Source organism: Aptenodytes patagonicus, chromosome 2 (genome assembly GCF_965638725.1).
Source record: "Aptenodytes patagonicus chromosome 2, bAptPat1.pri.cur, whole genome shotgun sequence".
In the NCBI taxonomy this organism is placed as follows: domain Eukaryota; kingdom Metazoa; phylum Chordata; class Aves; order Sphenisciformes; family Spheniscidae; genus Aptenodytes; species Aptenodytes patagonicus.
In genome coordinates, this window is record NC_134950.1 from 48,107,086 (window position 1) to 48,129,702 (window position 22,617).

The 22,617-nt window shown below is 42.4% G+C and overlaps 1 protein-coding gene across 2 annotated transcripts in view; it reads left to right on the top strand.

Annotated features, from left to right (window-relative positions):
* Positions 1 to 22,617, top strand: part of NOL4 (nucleolar protein 4) — a 206,792-nt gene that overhangs the window by 43,477 nt on the left and 140,698 nt on the right. For both annotated transcript variants that reach the window (XM_076329767.1, XM_076329768.1), the window contains exons 3-5: positions 5,569 to 5,680; positions 6,190 to 6,302; positions 10,339 to 10,471. In XM_076329767.1, coding sequence (XP_076185882.1) covers positions 5,569 to 5,680; positions 6,190 to 6,302; positions 10,339 to 10,471 — 358 coding nt within the window. The remainder of the gene's footprint in view (positions 1 to 5,568; positions 5,681 to 6,189; positions 6,303 to 10,338; positions 10,472 to 22,617) is intronic.

Consider the following 22,617-nt stretch of genomic DNA (forward strand, 5'->3'; position numbering starts at 1 on the left):
ATAAATGTATCTTGGTTTGGGATCAGGCTGTAGAATTGCCTCCCTCTTTCCCGTCACCCTTAGAGAAACCTTCCTCAGATTGTGGAACATGGTGTGACATTTTTCCCCTCCCAAAACAAGAATGTGCTTGTGAGTCCCTTCTGAGCATCACAGTGAACGTGTTTTCCTCGGGGAAGAATTTTTTGACGGGTTGCACTGTGCAGTAACATCATCTCCTTCCAGTACAACTTCCCTGATCAAACAGGGTTAAAGCAGGTTTGGGGCCTGGCTGGTTTCTGTCCAGGGCAGACCTTGTCCTTGGGGAAGCAGAAGAATACGAGGTTTGTGCAGGGCCTTAACACGCTTAAATCCTTGCATCCACGCTGTTCCTGCGTGCACGGCAAAACAGCCAAGTCCCGTGCACTTCTAGTCTCCGGGCTTGTTCTTGCTTCTTTGCAAAGGGCAAGTGTCGAGTGTCCTGGCAGCGGTCCCACTAGCAGGTGCTCCCCATCACTTCCCTCACAGAAAGTGGCTTCTGCTACGCGGGAGGGAAGGGAAGGAAAGGGAGCTGTGAAGCGCAAGTTTAGCACAAGAGGCAACAGCATTTTCCCCAGTATAGCAGGGTAGCGAGCTCTTGATAAAACTCCCAGCAGTAATATATCTGCTTTCCTATGTCAGCTTTCTATTCTGACCTCTTGCTGAGGAAAGGAGAGGACTTTCCTTGGCTGGTTTGCCCTCCTGTCATCAAGAAACCAATTTCTGCCACCTGGTTTGATGGCTGTGGGCCCAGGACAGATTACCATCTTCACTCTCTCTCCCTGTCTCTCTCTATTCTCTTAGAAGTCTTCCTTGGATCATCTTCCCCCCCTTACCCTCCTTAATTAAAAAAATACACACATACAACAAAAAAATATCTCTATTCTGACACATCGTATCTTCCAGACTACACATACATCCTCCATGTTAATGCTTTAGGGGTTAATAGGTTTACTTGCAAAATTTCATTCCCTCTCCTCACACTTGTCTTTCCTGCTCTGCCATATGTGTCCTAAAATCTGCCTTTCAGTTTAGAGCTTGTTAATTTTCCAAATAAAAATGTACCTCTGAAAGCTACATCATCACAACATCCTGCACTTAAATAATCTGAATATTGGAGAGCATAAAGGAGACTTTGCCTGTTTTCTCTGCCTGCAGTGATGCAATAGGAATGCAATACGCTTCTCATGGACAATTAGGGCACGCATCACTTTTAGCTCCAATGTAAATCAGATTACATGCTCAGGTACTGGATTACTTACCTTGTAGTAGTTGTGCTCTTCATGGGATACAGGAAACAGCATATGGGTTAATTATAGATCTAGAAGGCCTTCGTTGTTGGGTGATATTTTGGATGGGTTGATATATGTCAAATTCTATTATATTGTAGACTTTTTGTGAATGGTGAAATAAGATCATAAAAGTTTTGACTCTGAAACTGCTGAAGTCAGCTGTTTTTATTTTCCTCTGAGTTCAGAGTTTAAACAAAATATGTGTAGGTGCACGTGGACTCTATTCTTAGGAAATGTTCTGCTTCTTATCCTATGACTTCTGGGACTAAAACAAACCCTGTATGATTTTGGCACTCTTTGCTTAATGCTCCAGATGTCTAGTTTCTTCTTCATATGATTTTTTTCCCTTTACCATGTAAAAAGCATTCAGCTGTAAGAGCTATACCTAGTACACAATACCTAAACACCAATCTGCTAGAATCTGGTTATTTTGTGATTTGTCCATGATACAGAATACATCCAGATACAAGATAACACATTTCTACAAGCAACAGAAGATATACTAATGTGCAATAAAACCACTAGTAAGAATAAGGAATCACATAAGGATACTTCTAAAGCATCATATTTGAAAAAGTATACTTATAATTTTTTTAAAGCAATCCAAGTAATTTTATCAATGTGGTAAATCAGCAGTGATTGTTCTTTGATTGGTATAGGCACGTGCATGAGCAGTTTCTTCTAAGTAAGTCATGCCAAAAATATGCCGGTCTGCATTGTCAGTGTGTGGATGTAAATAATGCAAAATCCCCCACTTCAATTTACTTTTCTGGCTTTATTTTTTCTTAAGATGTAGAAGTGTGTGGGTTTGGGTTTTTTTGTGTGGAATTGTAATAAAACAATATTCTTTTATTGCAGCACATCACTGAATGAGATGGTCTGACTATATTTTTTGTTAGCTCACGGCCTTGAGAAGAGAGCTAGGAGCAGGGCTGCTGAAGGCAGTGAGAATATACAGCATCAGTGAGGACTGAGTCATTATTGCTTTCTTTCAGATAGAATAGAGGACAGAAACAAATTTTCCTGATGAAGTCAGACCGCTGTCTAAGGTATTTCTGTACAGTTACTTAGAAAGTGTCATAGGCCTCCAGGTTGTGCTCTGAAATACTCGCATGCAAGCCAGCCCCGTGTACTACATCAGCCCAACCTTGCACACAGGCTGGTAAGCTCTGCTGAGGGGTGAAATATAGGATATTGTGTTCAGCTTTGTGCTAATTTGGTTAGAGAGCTTCCCAGCTACAGCTGGTGATAAGCCAGTGGGTTCGGAGCATGGCCAAAGTGAGCAAGCAGCTATCTGCATCTTATAAAGTAGATGTGCCCCTCTTTAATGAGAAAGGCAAACAGGAGTCTGCACTGTTGGGGGCGTGAGGTTTGGGGTTTTTTTGTTAGCTTTCTGGCACTGAAAATTGGAAAGAGCTTTTTGTGTATATTCAAGGAGCAAGAATAAGGAAAGCTGTGGGTTATGTCCTCTACATATATCTTTTAACATGATACCTATTGTGTTATGCCAGGCTGAAGTCTTGGACTGTAAGTGATTGATTCAAATTACAAAGTAAACGGGAGGAAGTTGGTGGAAACTGGTGTTATTTAAGGAAGGGCATCCTTAAAACTGTGTTGCAGTGGGAGGTTGGAGACACAAGCATCTGTTATGTGGACAAATTTAGTTATAAAACGCGGTTCCCTTATAGTCAGTGGAGCATACCTATCAAATCTGGGGCCTAGCTCACTTGCTTTCCATGGAGGATTTTCATCTTGTTTGAGCAGAACTGTAATTTTGACAGAGATGCTTGATTAGAATAAATGGAGCATTCCTACCAAATGCAGGCAACTAATGAATCCATGAGTAAGCTCCATTAATTTCAATACAGTGCTAAATGTGTTAAATGTTATGAGAGCGAGGTTGCTGTGTATGTGCACTTACCAATTTTCTTAATGCTAAATTCTAGCTGATTTTAAGTTCTTTTTTAAAATTCCATAAAGCATGAGTATAACCAGTGTTTTCATATTTAGAAAGGTAAATAAGCATCTGTTCTGTGGTGTAAAAAACAGGAAAAATAATCTGAAAATATTTTTTGGTAGGATCTCCCATTCAAAAGTGGCTTCATTTAGTGCCTTCATTTTCAGATAAATTGTTTCAGGCCCAGAGAAAATCTTTGCCAATTTTCATCACAGAACAAATTTTGCTTTTATACTCATCCCCTTCTCCCCCCCCAAAATAAGATTTCTGTTATATAAGAAAACAACAACAATAAACGGCCTAAACAACAATACCGTAAACAGGATGATATAATTTGCGTTGGTATTTTACAATGCATCATTTCCTGTGTATTTCCATGACTCATGTCACATCAACAAACACTAACTTAAACTCCACCTATTTTCTAAAAAAATGTCACTGATAAATTTGGTCCATGGAGTTTTAGGAAATGTAAGTTTCAACACAGGGTAGATAGGTGGCATGCCAAGGAGAAGAGTGTAAGAGAGTTATAACAGGCCATTCCTCCTCCTTTTAGCATCCTTGTGAGGAGCACGAGTGATTTGCACAGTATTTAGTCCCATTTACATCCAGTTAAATAAAGGTATCTTGTCCTTTCTGTATCCACACTTTCATACACCCCACCTCCATCTTTCTGCACTTCCTACAGAGACTTGCATCAACGCTTGATAGGAAATCAAATCCTGCTGTAGGTTTTACAAGAAGGGAATACAAGCAGATAGCAGTTGACTCTTCTTTTAGTCTCTCTTGCTGGAACTTTGTCTTTGGGGATTATCTCCATTGCAAGACAACCACCTTTGTTGGGCTAGAGATTCCTTACAACACTTGCACTGTTCAGTGTATATACATAACCTTACATAATGAATCACAGAAAAGCCATGGCTTTGCCTGGTAATGTCGTGACAACATCCAGGTTTGGAGATTCTTCCACCCATCTGGTAAACCTGCTCCAGTACGTTGGCCTCCTACAGAAGTTTTTCCTGACGTCCAGTTTGAATGTCCCAACCCGCAGTTGGTGGCTGTTGTCCCTGGTTATACCCTCTGAAGAGTTTCACAGAATCATAGATTGTCTCCACAGTTTCTGTAACTCCCCTTCAGGCAGTGCTGGGCTGCAATTAGATCTCTCCCTGCCTCGTAACCTACTCTTTGTCACACAAAACAAATCCAGCTCCCTTAACCACTCTGTCAAGTCACCTGCTTTAGGCTTCAGCTGCCATGGTGGTCTGCCACAGACCCCTCTCCTGCTTCTCAGCAGCCTTCTTGAACTGTGGAGGGGAAAGCCAGATACATTATTTCAGGTGCTGTCTTACCAGCACTGAGCAGAGACTTTTCTTGATCTGCTGGCTGTATGCTGAAAGTGGCCAGTATGAGATTTGCTTTATCTGTGATCAGAGAGTATGCCGTTGGCTCATTTTCAGCTTGGCACCAATGGTCACCTCCAGGTCCTTTTCAGCAAGGCAAAAATGTCTCTAAAGATAGATGCATCCTTGGGGAGGGGGAATGCAATCTTTAAAACCAGCAATAACTGCTTCGTCCTCTCCCCTTTCAAAAAAGAAAAAAAAAATCTCTGACACTTCCTTGCGAGTATGTAGTTGGGAAGAATGATAATGTTGGAAGGATGATAATGTTGAAAGGAGGAAACAACCAAAATCTGTTGTTTCAAGGTATCTCCAGGTAAACCAAAGTCTCTAAAATCAAGCGACTCCTAAATTCTGTTAGTAAAAATAACTTACTTACCCTACAGTATTAAATCACAAGCTTTCCAAGAATATTTTTGCAAAACATTCAAATATGAAGTTAAAATAGCAAGGAGACTGTCATCGCTGCTAATGCATTGAGTCCTGTATCTGTCTACGTATTGTTACAATAAAAATAAATAGAGCACATAAGCTCATTTTCTTTTTTCGGTATTGGCTATAAGAAAAAGCTCGCTTTTCAACTTTTTCTAAAAACATCCCTCAGTGGGATGCCTGTTATGTATGGATCTTTTTGCTGAAAGGAAACTGAAAAAAACTAAACAGAAAACGAAACCCCTTTTGATATAAGTGAAATTTTGTTCAGTATCAACTATTATTAGCTGTTAGATGATAAGTAGGCAGATTGGATAGATGTTTCTTGAAATCCTCTAGTATGCAGGACATGCTTTCATTGTGCTTCCTGGCATTATAAGGTAATATGCCTTATTTGGAAATATAATGATCAGTTCTGTTAAATCATGTTCAATCAGCTTATATAATAACACCTATATTTTGTTATTCATTTCAGATTTCAGAGACCTATGCCTTCCTACCGAGAGAAGCGGTGACACGATTTCTAATGAGCTGCTCAGAGTGCCAGAAAAGAATGCATTTAAACCCAGATGGAGCAGATCATAAAGGTAGTTTTAGTGTCAAATACTGGGATGTAAAGTCATTTTATTCCTAATACCCATTTATATTTTCCTAGCTGAAGTGAGGGTTCATAAAAATTTGGTAGACTGGAACAGTTCAATAAGTCAGATCATCTTATTTACTTAAGCTGGAAGATAGTGAATCTTCTGCTTTCACTTAAGGATGGAGTGTAATACCGTATGCATCCTCAATAGAAAGATGATTTTATCTGGAGGAAATAATTTATTTTGCTATGGAAATGTTTATATGAGGGCTTAAACATAAGGAATAGGTACGGTGCACGTGCTGTAGTCATTTAGGGTAGAAGAACTCATCACTTTTCAGGGTTTGAACTTGATTTTCATTTTTCTACGGGAGACTTCCATCTGTACAGCCTACAAGCAATTGAAAATGCCAGAGAGAACTAAATGACATAACTGTCTGACTTTGACTGCAGAGTAAGCTCAAGTAGCCTCCACAATTAACATATAATGCATAATAAATATTTTTATTGCAGATAATGGAAAACCTCCAACTTTGGTGACCAGTATGATTGATTACAACATGCCAATTACTATGGCTTATATGAAACACATGAAGCTGCAGCTACTAAATTCACAGCAAGATGAGGTAAAACCTGAAATCTTTTAAGATTGTTTTTCTTTTCTTCTGTGTTCTTTGGTGCTTGTCTTTGCGGTAGCCAGGAAACTGAACTGAAGGTGATTGTTGATCCCATCTTTATAATTTTGTTGCTAAAATAGTGAGTCTGAAACCAAACCAAGGCTGTTTGCAAGTAATCAGGTTGAGAGAAAATGTCATGACTTGCCACCCTTCCATGGTTGGGGGTAATATGCTGTACTGCTTCAAATTACCTGAAGGTGCCCTTTTACTGTCTGGACCAGTAGAAAGGTTAAGGGGGGTGGCATGTGCACCCGAGACTTAGTGCTGTGCTCAGCAGTGACTTTCATTGTCTACTTCTAGAAAGCAATACCATCAACAGCTGAAATGAATGGCGTGGTGTTCTCAAGGTTAGCAGCCAGGATGCAACACATTATAGTGAGATAGATAGAAGCCCTGGCAACATTAGTTGAAATCTTTAAGGCAAAAAGCTTGATAAATAAGAGTAGGGGTTGCTTTTGAAACTTTGAACAAAAAGACAATCAAAAAGGAAGAGAAGTAGGCTGAGAATCAAGCTTCTTCAGAGAGAATTGGAGTTGAATTGCATTTATTTCTTCTCAAAAATTATTTTCTTTCTGTGATTTATTCAACGTTTTACCAGATCTTAAGAAGTGCTTCATCAGTTGGATGGCACCTACCAAATTATTTTTAATAAACTGATTTTGCTAGAAATGTGTTCATTTACCATTTGAGCTGCCAAATAGTTAGAAGCCCGGCTATGTGCCAGCCAAAAAGCAGTCCTGCATGCTGTGTCCTTCTGCCTGACTACAAGAGTTTTTTTTAATAAAGAAAACCTTCAAAAACAACCTTAGCAGCTGGATTATGTCAAAGACCCTGACTGACTCCTGACTTCCGTGGAATCAGCCAGATTTGGTTTCATAATAAGTAGATATGGGCTATCGGTGGAGATTTATGAATTATTCAACACCCCATAGAACGGGGATTTCATCACTCTTCTAGAAATATCAGGATCCTTGTTTCGCTTTTGCCCTTTTTTAAATTGTGGAGGGTGTGGGGAGAGATCCCCTAGTCTTTGAGTTCTTCATGCACAAATACAGCCTGGTCGTCTTTCCCTCCTATTGAGTCTCCCCTCTGCGTGCTGCCCCTTTTCAGGAATCTGGCAGCGGGGTTTCAAGCAGCAGGAGAGAAGAGGCTTTATCCCTGCAGTAGCCTTAGGAGTTAAAGGACTCTGTTTTTTCCACTTCCTCCCTTTGAGAATTACTCCTCCCACAACAGGGTCAAGGGCTCATGCTGGATCAGGGCCACCTGCCACAGTGCCTCTACAGCCCAAATGTTTCGGTGTAGTCTTTCTGGTCTGAGGACTGAAATTTGCGTTAAACAGGTTTTTCATCTAGATGAACCAGTGGAGATGATATGGTGGCAGCAGGAAGCAGCATTGCCTGGTGTCTCCCTGCCCAGCTTGATTTTGCAGCTCTAATGTTACTGTGTATGAAATGTTTGTAGCACTGGATTTATGAAGATAAAAGTAATTTTTGATATGTTTTAGTAATAATGTCTTTGCCAGGGCAGAGTGGGAACAAGGAAAGTTCTCAAGATAATCTTTACGTCTTTTCTCAAGGCAGAGTTTTGCTAAGAATTTCTTTTTCCTTCAGGCTGTACATTTGTTGCACTGAGAACAAAATGGCAATGAAAATGGTGTAGCACAAAGCAGGAAGATTTTTGGTGCATACATGCAAACTATTTAATGCACTTAAAAAACATGCTTGGGTTTGTAAGAAGGCTCTATTTGCAAGGTTTCATCAAGCATGTCTGTATTCTTGTGGAGGGTGTGGAATTGAGACACGAGTAAACTTGGATCCCACAACTAGCTAGCACAGTGACTGAAAGCCTCCTAATTCTCTCATCGTCAATTCATCATTTTTAAGCTGAGGCCATCGATGAAAGGGAAACAGGCTTCATCTAACATTCCCACACTCATCGCTGTGTGGGAATTTACAGCTGTGGTGCAAGCGGTACAAAGATGCCAGTGGCTCCCAGCATCTCTCCCCATGCCTATGTATCCACGCAGATTCAGATAAAAGTTTACACAGTTTGGAGAGTGAGGTGGAGATATTCCGCAGAGTACTGTAGGCAAACACAGGCTGCTCATGTGTGTTGTTTTATACCTATGCAAGCGCTGGATAGCCAGAGCTCCCTTTCTGGGAGCCCATACAGATTGCCTAACCTCAGAATTGGAAAATGTAAGCTGCTGCTTGCTGGTTCCTGCAGGATTCAATGAGAAATACCACTGTGTCTTAACAGAGGCACAGCACTCCAGAAGGTCTGGGGGAGTTTGTGTTCTGATCTTGCTCTTTGAACAAGCAGTGTGCATTTTCCCTAAACTTCAGAACCAGCTCAGTGTGTGCCTTGGCCCCATCTGTCTGGGGCAGGAGGCTAGTGGGCACCACAGTTCTTGTGTGAGAGCAGTGTTTGGGTGTTTGCTGCTGCTGTAACTGGGGTGCTCCTGCCTTACCTGGGCAAGGCAGACAGGTGCCCGCTAGAGAAGCCCTCACTCTTCCATTTAGTTTTTTACAAAACTTTGAGAACAAGGTATGTTTGTTTTGTTATTTGTCATTGTCCTGGTGTGACGGTGCAGAACAGCATCGCCTTGCGTGTTGTCCCACTCTCACTCCTGAATGGCATTTGGCAGTACTTCATCCCAGTTTAACAAGAGTCGTGACTGCAGGGAACTTGCCCTCCGAAAATGAGAGAAATGTCCATGCAAGCTGGAAACATCACTGAGACCCAGGAGAGGAGTTGATTTAAGGGCCACTCAGAAAGAAGAAAGCAGCTATATTAGTATCTGTAGAAACCAGTTCACAACAAGTACACAGTAAATCGTATTCTGAAGATTGCTATTTTTCTAGGTCAATTCTGGTGAGCAACCCAGAAAAATAGTCAGAATCCTGTCAGTTCTGTTTTTGTTTTAAAAAAAAAATTATATTAATTGGAAAAGTACTTTAAACTGACCTTTAGGGGATACAAAATTATCTGCCATATTTTTCTCTATGTTCTTTAAAATGCTTTTCTTCATAACAGGAGTAATTATCTCAGAAAAGTTGTTACTGAAAATATATCACCTTAGGTTTGTACGTTGGCTCAGGAGTTTACAGAGCAAGGCTTGTGGATGCTTAATTTTTAATCCATGAGTGAGCACATGAACTTCAGTGGGACTGAGACAAGTGATGTTAAACATGTATGTGGACATTTGCTGGACTAGGTCCAAAACTGTTTTGCTTTTATAAATGGGGACAGAATATTTGATCGGGACTTTTACTTTTTGCCCTCTGCTATCATCCCTAGTAGATGCTCCGTAATTAGACTTGATGGATAAATCATATTAAAGATGTGTGAGGTAGAATAAATTTGAAGTGATTCTCGTGATTATTTACTTTGGTTTGCCATTGACTGTCATTTGAACATGCTCAGAACTTTTATAAGCTTTATAATTTTCATAGATGCTTCTTTAAACACAGTAGCAGTGTAAGGGTGACATCATGGCAAGGGAATTTGGTCATGCATTCTTATTAGGTCAAGTTGCCATTCGGAAATACCTTACTGTGAGTGGTCATCACGGGGTTACCGACCTCGCTTGGGAAAGGTAGAGGATTCAGGCAGGGAATGTGGAGAGCTCTCCTCAACCAAATTTGAATAACAAGGACTTGGTATGGGGTCTCTGGTTACCAGCCCTCTTTTGCAAAATACTATGGAAACAGTTAGTTTCCATAACTGGAAACATAAGAGTGCCGTAATGGAGTATCCTCATAGCTGAACAAATTGCATTCATCAGATTATCATATCACATAAACGCTGTGTTTTCCTTGCTCTTCTCTATGTGCTCTGCTTGTTTGCTTATATACACAAAGATTTAGCATGATTACACTCCACACCAGGTGTGAGTGAGACAAACAGGAATGAGTGAACTGCACATATAATGTGAACAGTGTACGAAGTTTTCTGACACGTCTCTGAAATTTTCCATTTGCAGGATGAAAGCTCTATAGAAAGTGATGAGTTTGATATGAGTGACTCAACTAGGATGTCAGCTGTGAACTCTGACCTCAGCTCAAATCTGGAAGAGAGAATGCAAAGTCCTCAGAACCTCCAGGGCCAGCAGGATGGTAAGGCTCTCGTTTCGTACAGAAAATGCGGTATTGCCTTGTCTTTTTCCCATTCTGTACCTTCATTTAGTACCTGCTGTGTCCTTTTCTTCATAGTGTGTTTCATTAGGTAATTTGAAATGTATGTTCCCTATGTCTCAGCATGAAGAAGATGAAGTTGGGTTTTTTTGCAGGCTAATTTATTTGTTGCTTAGGCAACAGGTGAGTGCTTAGACTGCTATATGTTAAGTATTATTATTTTACTATTTTTCTATATGTAGTGTGACCATACACAGGCATAAAAGGAAATGAAACTCAAACCTTTCTGAGGCAACCCAGAAGGCTGAGAAAGTTGTTTTTACTGGTTGAAATGAGGGAGAGGGGTGTGACAGAAGCATTGTTATTTGAGAGCTAGGAATTGGGATGTGATATTCAGAAGAAAGGATGAAAAAGACAAACTCCGATAGGGAAATAGGGGTAAAAGAAGAGAAAACAGAACGAGCAGCATTGTAAATTTGAATGTTAATTATTTCTAGGTTAGTTACAACACAAAGCTGATTTGTTGGTGAAAGAGATGGAAGTTTTACTCTGCATAGAAGATGCATAGATGCGTACTCTTTGATTTCAGCCCTTGTTGTAGAACAAATTAGATGGGCCTGGTTTGGAATGAACTTTCTCCTTGGCTGTGGAGCTCACAAAGAGCTTGTCCACTACAGACTGCGACAGTGGCTTGTGAGTGGCACGTGAATGTGCAACACCCAAAGTGCAGGTCTATTCTATTGCTATTAGAAACAACACATTGGTATTCTGTACTTGTTACTCCGTAATTTCCTGATCATGTGTGCCAATTCAGAAGTGCTTCTTATATTTCTCCTGAACACTAAATATATGGGATTTGACAGTTAAGCTGGATTCTTTCCACTTTATGCATCGGAATGGTCAATTGCTAGCTGGTAAGCTATTTAGGTGAGAATGGGTGTGCTGCATAGCGGCTGATAGGATCTGGTGATGGGTAGGACCTTCTGCTGCGTTGTTCTCCAGACAAATAAAGGAGGAGGATGTCTATGATAATTCGGTAGGCCAGATTCTAACCGCAGCTGCCTTTTGTCTGAGTGTCCTCAAGCTATCACAAAATTTGTGCAACTTTTGACTTAATTTCTATCTACATATATTCACTAAAGGAGCAGTTCTGATGCACAAGATGTAGGGAAATCCAGCTCCATTTCCTGTTGAAGTTTAACTTTTCAGGGCTAATATATTATGATAATACTGCTAAGTTAGAGTTTTCAAGGATACTTCAGAAGGTGCCGTTTTTATGTATCTGGCTTTCAGTGCAAAACTGTGCTTTAGAGGTTTTTGTTTACCTATATACTCAATCTGTTTCACGTATATAGAGTGTTTCTTAATAGTAATTGTATGCATGTATATGTCTGAAATAAAAATTACAGCTCAGTACAGTAACCTATGAAGAAATGCCTGTCATACATGTCTTAATACGTGCCTCAACCAGATTCATGTGCCACATCTAATCATATTAAAACATAAGTATGAATGATAAAATGCTGCAAATCTGCCACTTGCTATTTAAAACGTATGGGAAATAAATGCACTGTGGTCTTTGAACTGCAGGTAGTGTGATCTTACAGAATTGCTTTAAATCTTCTCAGCTTTCCTTCCTTTCCTCCCAGATGGTACTTGCTCACCTTCCTAAGGCAATCCTATTTTTTGCTGCATCTTCTGGCTAAAGCATCTGCTGATAGAGAGACTTGAAATAGCAGCTCTTCCTGCTTCATGGTTTTCCTGTGCTAGCTGTTGTCAGGTAGCAAACCTGTGTGGCCAGTGATAGCAACACTGCTTTTTCAGATACGGGAGAAGACGCTGAAGGAGGAACTGAAAGACATTAGAGAAGGGGCGGGGGGAGAAGAATGGTAGGAGAGGGCAGGAAAAAAGAAGATTGGAAGAAAATAAAGAACACAGGGATGGAAGTGGGAACAGGAAGGAGGGAAGACAAAACGGAACTTAAATGAACTTAGCAGTACAATCCCTTTTGCCATCAGAGCCTTCACTGTAAAATTTTACAAATTTAATACTTAATTATAGCGCACGCACACCAAAATCATCACCAAAGCATGAACTTGTGTGTCTAAAGTGATTCCTGCCCCCTTCCCTCAAACATTCTATATGTCCCTGAGAGTTCATGTCAGCCACCACATTCAGTCTACAGATAGACACGTGGCGTTTGGCTCATCTGAAATGTCTTTGCTGCATTCTGGCAGGTGAAAACTTACTACTGCGGAACGGTGTCTGTGGTGGAATAGGACAGCACAGGTTTGCTGCTGCCCCAAGCATGCCTTTACTGGGAGAACGATTTGCTAATGGGAATCGTAAGAAAAACTGCTGCCTGGGGTGGGTTAGTGACAGCTCCAGTGTACCTAAAGGTGATGTGTGCTATCACTTTGCTTACCTGGCTTTCCATGTGAGGTGGCATGAGAATATTTTGGGATATCTATTGGTTTTTTTCCATGGATTTCAACTGATTTGGTACTAGGATATAAAGAGAGTCCATGTACCCTAGAGGAATGTAATCATGAGCTGGGCCATGCCACTGAGGGATAGAAGGAGTCTCCTCTTCCAGTTCAGTTTATCAGAGCACAGTGGAATGCTGACACTACATAAAAGGAATACGACGCTTTCATACCCTCTTCCCTTGGGGCTGTATCTGCATCGTATTTAGGCATTTGGCTTTGGGACTCCATCGCAGAGCTCATACTAGAAGATTTGCCGACCGGACCTGTCCCACAGGGAAGTCTGCTGCCTCCCTGGGGCCCGGGTCAGAGACATTACGAGGAAGCTCCCTGGTCTGGTACGGTCTTCCGATTACTACCCGCTGCTGGTTATACAGGCTGGCAGCGATGAGGTTCCAGGGAGAAGTCCTGCAGTGATCAAAAGGGACTTCAGGGCACTGGGGAGACTGGTTGAAGGATCGGGAGCACAGGTAGTGTTTTCCTCAATCCCTACAGTGGCAGGGAAGGATACTGAAAGGAACAGGAAAACACACCTGACCAACACGTGGCTCAGGGGCTGGTGCCATCGGAGGAATTTTGGTTTTTTTGATCATGGGGAGGTTTACACGGCACCGGGCCTGCTGGTGGCAGATGGAGTCCAGCTATCTCACAGGGGGAAAAGGATCATTGCTCATGAATTGGCGGGGCTCATTGAGAGGGCTTTAAACTAGGTTTGAAGGGGGAAGGGGATAAAACCAGGCTCACTAGAGATGAGCCTAGGGGTGGCATGCCGATGCTGGGGGTGAAATCGATAGCCCAGCTCAAGTGCATCTACACCAATGCATGCAGCATGGGCGGCAAACAGGAGGAGCTGGAAGCCATTGTGCAGCGGGATAGCTATGACTTAGTCGCCATCACAGAAACATGGTGGGGTGACTCTCATGATTGGAGTGCTGCAATGGATGGCTATAGACTCTTCAGAAGGGACAGGCAAGGAAGGAGAGGCAGTGGGGTGGCCCTGTATGTTAGGGAGTGTTTCAATTGTCTAGAGCTCAACGATTGTGATGATGATACGGTCGGGTGTTTATGGGTAAGGATGAAGGGGAAGGCCAACGAGGCAGATACCCTGCTGGGAGTCTGTTATAGACCACCCAACCAGGATGAAGGGGCGGATGAAGCGTTCTACAAGCGGCTGGCAAAAGTCTCTCAATCGCTAGCCCTTGTTCTCATGGAGGACTTCAACTTCCCGGACATCTGCTGGAAATACAACACGGCAGAGAGGAAGCAGTCTAGGAGGTTCCTGGAGTGTGCGGAAGACAACTTCCTGACACAGCTGGTAAGTGAGCCTACCAGGGGAGGTGCCTCGCTCGACCTGCTGTTTACTAAAAGAGAAGGACTGGTGGGAGATGTGGTGTTGGAGGCCGTCTTGGGCTTAGCGACCATGAAATGATAGAATTCTCGATTCTTGGTGAAGTAAGGAGGGGGGCCAGCAAAACCGCAACCATGGACTTCCGGAGGGCGGACTTTGGCCTGTTCAGGACGCTGGTTGAGAGAGTCCCTTGGGAGACAGTCCTGAAGGGCAAAGGGGTCCAGGAAGGCTGGACGATCTTCAAGAAGGAAGTCTTAAAGGCGCAGGAGCAGGCTGTCCCCATGTGCCGTAAGAAGAACGGGCGGGGAAGACGACCGGCCTGGCTGAGCGGGGAGCTCTTGCTGGGACTGAGGAAAAAAAGGAGAGTTTACCGCTTGTGGAAGAAGGGGCAGGCGACTCAAGAAGAGTACAGGGATCTCGTTAGGTCATGCAGAGAGGAAATGAGAGAGGCAAAAGCCCAACTAGAACGCAATCTGGCCGCTGTCGTTAAAGACAACAAAAAAAGTTTTTACAAATATATTAATGACAAAAAGAGAGCCAGGGAGAATCTCCATCCTTTATTGGATGCGGGGTGGAACACTGTCACCGAGGATGAGGAAAAGGCTGAGGTACTCAATGCCTTCTTTGCCTCAGTCTTTAACAGGCAGACCAGTTATCCTCAGGGTACTCGGCCCCCTGAGCTGGAGGACAGGGACGGCGAGCAGGATGAACCCCCCATAATCCAAGAGGAAGCAGTCAATGACCTGCTATGCCACCTGGATGCTCACAAGTCTATGGGGCCGGATGGGATCCACCCGAGAGCGCTGAGGGAGCTGGTGGAGGAGCTTGCCAAGCCGCTCTCCATCATCTATCAGCAGTCCTGGTTAACCGGGGAGGTCCCGGACGACTGGAGGCTTGCCAATGTGACACCCATCTACAAGAAGGGCCGGAAGGAGGATCTGGGGAACTACAGGCCTGTCAGCCTGACCTCGGTGCCGGGGAAGATTATGGAGCGGTTCATCTTGAGGGCGCTCACAAGGCATGAGCAGGACAACCAGGGGATCAGGCCTAGCCAGCATGGATTCATGAGAGGCAGGTCCTGCTTGACCAACCTGATCTCCTTCTATGACCAGGTGACCTGCCTAGTGGATGAGGGAAAGGCTGTGGATGTGGTCTACCTGGACTTCAGTAAGGCCTTTGACACCGTCTCCCGCAGCATTCTCCTCGAGAAGCTGGCGGCTCATGGCTTAGACAGGTGTACTCTGCGCTGGGTCAAAAACTGGCTGGACGGCTGGGCCCAGAGAGTTGTGGTGAATGGAGTTACATCCAGTTGGCGGCCGGTCATGACCGGTGTTCCCCAGGGCTCAGTACTGGCGCCGGTTCTGTTTAATATCTTTATCAATGATCTGGATGAGGGGATCGAGTGCACCCTCAGTAAGTTTGCAGACGACACCAAGTTGGGCGGGATTGTTGATCTGCTCGAGGGTAGGAAGGCTCTGCAGAGGGACCTGGACAGGCTGGATTGATGGGCCGAGGCCAATTGTATGAGATTCAACAAGGCCAAGTGCCAGGTCCTGCACTTCGGCCACAACAACCCCATGCAGCGCTACAGGCTTGGGGAAGAGTGGCTGGAAAGCTGCCTGTCGGAAAAGGACCTGGGGGTGCTGGTCGACAGCCGGCTGAACATGAGCCGGCAGTGTGCCCAGGCGGCCAAGAAGGCCAATGGCATCCTGGCCTGTATCAGAAACAGTGTGGCCAGCAGGAGTAGGGAAGTGATCGTGCCCCTGTACTCGGCACTGGTGAGGCCGCACCTTGAATACTGTGTTCAGTTTTGGGCCCCTCACTACAAGAAGGACGTTGAGGTGCTGGAGCGTGTCCAGAGAAGGACAACGAAGCTGGTGAGGGGTCTGGAGAACAAGTCTTATGAGGAGCAGCTGAGGGAACTGGGACTGTTCAGCCTGGAGAAAAGGAGGCTGAGGGGAGACCTCATCGCTCTCTACAACTACCTGAAAGGAGGTTGTAGCGAGGTGAGTGTCGGTCTCTTCTCCCAAGTAACAAGCGATAGGACGAGAGGAAATGGCCTCAAGTTGCGCCAGGGGAGGTTTAGATTGGATGTGAGGAAAAATTTCTTTACTGAAAGAGTGGTTAAACATTGGAAGAGGCTGCCCAGGGAAGTGGTTGAGTCCCCATCCCTGGAGGTATTTAAAAGACGTGTAGATGAGGCGCTTAGAGACATGGTTTAGTGGGCATGGTGGTGTTGGGTTGACGGTTGGACTCGATGATCTTAGAGGTCTCTTCCAACCTTAATGATTCTATGATTCTGTGATTCTATGATTCTATGATTTGACCTGAGGTTTCCCAATGTCTTCCAGTCTATTATTCTGTGTTTTCTGTTTCTCATGGTTAGGTTGTTTGAACCTAAATAGAATAAAGGCAAATATGAGAGCAACCGACAATGTCAGCTGAAAGCAATTGAATTCTTCACCCAGAAATGCCATGGTAGGTAGGAAAAATGCTTGAGAAGGAGGGCACAGAGAGGGAAGGTGTGTATTTGCTCGCAGTAGATGGGTGCTGGTACTGCACAAAAGTCCTGGGCTCTGCAAATGTACTGAGGTTTCATAAGATTCCTTGTATAAAGCATATTAGGTTGAAAGGGAACAGGGAATTGAGGAAGAAATGGAGAGTGGGGAGAGTTGGTGAATTGTATCCATGGTACTGAAGTTGCCACAATACTACGAAGGACAGTTCCCACTTTAAATTAGCCTTTGTACGCTTTTAAGTAACAGGGCCTTGAGTCACACCTGCTGGTGAATGGCTGAAAATAGCATCCTGAGCACCTGCAGGGCTGCTGCAACGACGGGAGAGGAGTTGGAAAAGAGCTGCTGCTCTTCCCTGGGGAGTTAGAAAAGGAAAGCAGCTCTAATTTGCAATCGGTTCATTCCCCAGCTGGGACTGGGGTAGGGCTATCTGGTTACCAGTGCCTCAGAGCTGCTTTGCCTAGCAGCCAGCTGGATAATAGGGCTGCAAATTGCTGGTGTGTTCCTTTCTCTTTTGCACCCTCTCCCCTTGCTTGCCCGTATTTTCTTGCTTCCCTATACATGCTACAGCTCCCTTGTCCTAAGCTGGTTCTTTGGAGTGAGCCCTGTGTACCACTCATCTGCGGGCAAAGCTCCCACTCAAGAGCTGTCTTTAATTCTCCTTTCTCCTAATAAAGCTCTAGGGACTCTGACGTTGCTGGATCAAACCCTTTTGCCCTTGCCTCAGACCACAGACAGCAGGCAAGGTTTGCAAACTGAGTTGGAAATAAAGAAGCTCTTTTTTTTAATTAGTGCTTCAACCTGTACAAAAATGATTTTTGTAGTGAAAACTAACCTCTAGATAGGTCTGTCAGAGGGGCAACAAGAGCTTCTACCCTGAGGGAAAATGGGACTCTTGTTGCCCTTGCCTGTTAGCTGGACCCCTGTGCAGAACAGCTGAGTGTGTTTGCTCCCTCGCTGTGGTGGTTCATTAGTTACCAAGACATGAGAGAGGTGTGTGGGGATGTTCTGATTAGACGAATTTAAGAACATGCACAACTCTAGAAGTTACAAGAGTTAGGTATAAATTTTATGTTGAATTTTTTTTGGTTTTCACTATGTGAGCTATCAAAAATCAGGGGTGAGATTATTTGACTGTAACTCAGTGCAAGATGCAAAATTCATTTATTTTCAGTATTTCTCACTGTACTGAGGTACATCAAAACATCAATGCTTTGTCTGGATTTAGGTGGAGGGACTATGTTCTCTTCAATCTAGTTTTTAGAAAATTATAGTTACATGTTCATACATATTATATAGAACTCCCCCTCACAGGCACTGTATGGAGACTGTGCTTATAGCAGCTAGCTATGACAAAGTATGTCACGATTCAACCTTTGACAGGGGTTGTGCTATCATCTTAGACGTGGAGATTACTAATAAGCTTTTCCTGGTTGTATTTTTTTCAATTTATAGAAAATTGAGCAATAGTACTGTAATGCAATGGAGGACTATGCCTTCAAGTAGTTTGTGGTCATTTGGATGGTGCCAGTTCTCTTTTCCTGGCATGTTCAAGTTGCCAGGCTTTCCACAATATAGATGTAGGAGATGTGGTTGTTCACATTAACTATTCCCTTCACTCATTTGGTGTTTTGCGTTAGACACAAGTATTGGAGTCAGTCATCTAAATACGTGTTTTCTGCATCAAAGGTATAATCTTTACTCAACAGCTTCACCTGAAACAAGTAGCATCAGCTGATTAAGTTGTCAAAACCCTGTGTTTGTGCAAGGGTGCAGAGTTTGCTGTACCCGTGCTTGCTGTTGGTTTGTTCACTCTGAACTGAGTCCAAGCCAAGCGTTTAATCCATCTGCCCATTCTCAACCAGTTGTACTGTTGTACTTCTTTCTGCTTTTGTCTTTATTCCACTAAAACCTGGACTCCCTGTCTTAAAACATTGACTTTTCTTTTTCCGCAAAGTAATTTAAATGAGATGTATGGGTTCGAACACCAACTGCAGGCTGAAGCGAAGACGGATTGGTGAAGGAGCATATTGGAGTAAATTGTCTCTGCTGTTGCCTATGTTTTGGCCCTGCTCTTGATGTTGAGTAAAGTGAGTGGTAACAAAGCCAACATGAGAGCAGACGATTCCCAGCACTAAACCCGTGGCAACCTTTTTGCTGCTAATTAAGAATTTTCAGTGGAAATACTATTTTACAAAATTAATTTACATTAATGGGTATTTTGCCTTTAATTTCTGTTCAAGCACTGAAAGATTTTACAAACGTGCTTGTTTTGTATGACGTCTAAGTCCACTTGACTTCAGTAAAGGCCCACTAAAGATTAGCTGAAATGTTTGCAGAGTTTGGGTGTCTTTTACTTAAAAGCTTGACTTCTTTAGGCTTCAAAACAAAGCACCTGACATTTCTGTGGTATATGGGATGGAGTGAAATTACCACATGAAGTCATAAAGCTTTAATAACAATATTAAAAATAAAATAAAAAGCAGCCCGCCAATTTTCCTACATGCAACCTCATATACTTTTAGAAAGCCTTTTCATTTGGGGGATTTTCTGTGGCTTGACTGGTTTTATTTGCAATTTATAGATTCCTACTAACGCAGCTATAATGCTATAAAAGTTGCTTATTATGCTTATACATTATACAAGACATTGGACATGCAAAGTTAATAAGCATTTTGCTCTAAAGCAAAAGGTAATTTTTGCTTAATAGCGAGGGTTTGGGCTGATTAAGAATGAAGGAGGTAGCACTGTTAGCTTATAAAGAGTGGAGAAGAACAATTGCTACTTTACTTTTTTTTTTTTGTGAAACGGCAGACCATTTAAAATTACATTTGAGCTGGGACCAGGAGAGGTGACTGAATTTTGTGATATATTCAGACCTTCCAGTCTTGCTTGAGCCAGTGAAACTTGCAACATTTTGGGCAATAATCTCATTTCTTATGACTAAGGATGAAACAATAAGTACTAGTCTTCTGAAAGAGATTGAAGATACCTGTCTGTCTCATGGCAGTGGAAAAGAAGAGAGGAGTACAGTAACATCCAGGCAATGCTAGCAATACAGCACCTTATGCATAGTCTTTTGTTCTTGTGATCTTGCTGTAATTTCCGTGAAGGGGAAAGCCCACCTGTATGAACAGGTTTTACCCTTCCCCTATTCTGGGAGATAGAGAAGGGGCAGCACAGGCTGAATGAGGGCAACAACTGTGTCGCGAAGATGAGGGCTGAGACAAGCTGGCGAGAGAGAACGAGGAAGGTCCCTGCTTCGGCTGCCCAGCAATCTGTTCTGAGGATAAGCAAAGGTCTCCTGTCTCTGCAGCTGTCGATCTGACGCCTTTTGCAAGCACCAGCTTCATTACTGAATAAAGCAAAAGACAGCACAGTCACATATGCATGTTTCTGAGTAAGTCTATGGGCTGCTCTCAAGTGTTATCTTACACGTGTCAAAATCACAAAGGTTTCTTTAGATAAGGGGTTAGTTATAATATATTGCTGTAGCTGTATCATATTCACCTAAGCAGAGTTAAAGTAGACCTGAGAACCTGGCATATAGTACTAGTATTATTTTGCTTCAGTGGAGCTACACCTGGGGTGATTTGGCCCATCAGATTTGCTTTGATGTAATATTATTTGCATAAACCAATACATTTACGAAAGAGGAAGAAAATGGTGAAACAAGAACAGAAAGCCAAAGAGTTGTGGAAATCTAGTTTCAGTGGCGTTTTAATGGCTTCTTTAGAGATGATACCCTATCAGTGCAAAAGGCACTACGAGTGACACTGTAGTGACACTTGAGCAGTGTTATGATGTCAGTGATAATGTATTGTACTGAGCCTGGGCAAGAGCTTGAAATGTTGGTGCAGCTGCGTTAGAAACATTCAGTCCTTAACATCATTAAGGAGAGCTGGGTGGAATTTTCAGCAAATCAAGTATTTTAATGTACTGGCTGCTGAGGCGGCAGCTGGTATGTGCATTGTCATCAGAATACTGAGCTGATATATGAGGCACTTCTATTGTACGATAGATGAAAATCTTCTTTGACTCTATACAACTCAAATTTGGTAAGAATTAAGTAAGCTTCAGTCTCTCCATGGAGAGCGCTCCTTCCTTCCTGCAGATTAATGGAAGTAACTTCCAGAACTTCACTAACTCAGTGGACCTACCTAATCAGACAAAGGTCTCAAACCAGGATTTGAACATGAGCACCCCTCTTACTGAAGTGTAGCAAATGGATTATTTTTACAACTGACTCTTTTAATATGTAGAGTTACTGTATTTTCATTTGCTAGTTGCAAGCATCTTGTGAGTTGGCAGTGCTGAATGTCTCCCCGCTGCTCCATTTTACTTCTGTGTGTCTTCTCTCATCTTTTAATAAGTCGTGTTCTTTTTTTTGACATGTCTTTGTTTGTTTTTTATCTTATACTGTAATTTGCTTTAGAGACTAAAATATTATTAAACATGAATTATGCATTGAGCAGACTCTCTGCTAGAGTCTGACTGGTCTGTTGCAACCAGAGAACAATCCTGTTTCCCGCACCACCCTCCCAGCTGCACAACTGTCACTTTCTATTACGCTTGCCTTGAACAATTGAGTGTGGCTTGTAATGACAATAATTGCCTCAAAATTGTTTGTCATGTTTGCCTTGTTAGCAACAAACTACTAACTGTTGGTTACAATCAAGTTCTCAGCTATTACTCCATAATTACATCAGGGAATACTTGCAGCCAATAATAGCTGAGAAATTAGAATTATCTTTTCACAAGTAATGCTAAAATGCTTGCAGACCATTCACTCTATTCACAGCCGTTGTTTTTTACATCAGCAATCTAGTGGTAAGTGAAGCCTACCCCTGTGTAGAAGGCTAGCCACAGACCTGTATCCTTTTGCACCTTCAAAAGAGGTCTGTGGGTTGCATCGGTGTTGTACAGGTCCTCTATCAATAGATATTTCACTTTGGCAATAGTACTAACCAACGAAGCTCTCTCTTCCTTATGCAGGTACTGAAGGGAGCCAATTTGCTTTTGATTTCAGTATGCAAGCCCTTATAACTAAGCTTAGTGGGATTTCTGAAAGCGTTGGTTTGGTTTTGGTTGATTGTCTTTGTTCTTTTCCCTTATCTTAGCATCTTTCAGGCTTTTCCCTCCCATTTCTCTGTAACATCAAAATTAAGGAGGGGCATTCTGGCATAGGGATTTAGTTTTGCTTTCCAGTACGGACACTTTACCCAGTTTATCCTTTCATATGTACCAGTTGACTTTAGTGGGGGCTATGTGCACAGATTGCTTGGTTTAATTTGATCTACTTCCTTACAGTACAGGTAGAGGTTTTTTCAAAAATACTGTTAAAATGTATGCTAGGCATTGACTCCACTTTTTTTTTCCTATTATATTTAATATAGAATAATATAATAGATCATTTTTATTTCAGTAAAAGGAACATAAACCAATGTACTTTAAAGAAAATTAAATTTAGCCATTAATTCTTCACTGTCTTATATTTTAATTAAGGAAGCTATTATTTTTTTTTTTCTGAACAGGAAATTCCCTGGAGACACTGGGCTGTCTTGTGAAAGATTTTTTTTTTAATGGAAATTTCTTTAAAGTGTTTCTTGTTTGATAAAATATTGGTAATACTGAATGTTTAAAATTAGGAGTAATTTTTTAACCAAATGCAAATACTTTGATTACAAAAAGAGAGTAGTACTTTTTCAGCACTATAGAGTTTTGTAATATTTAACCCATAGGAAGTGGTTATATATATTTTCCTGAGATCTGTGAAGC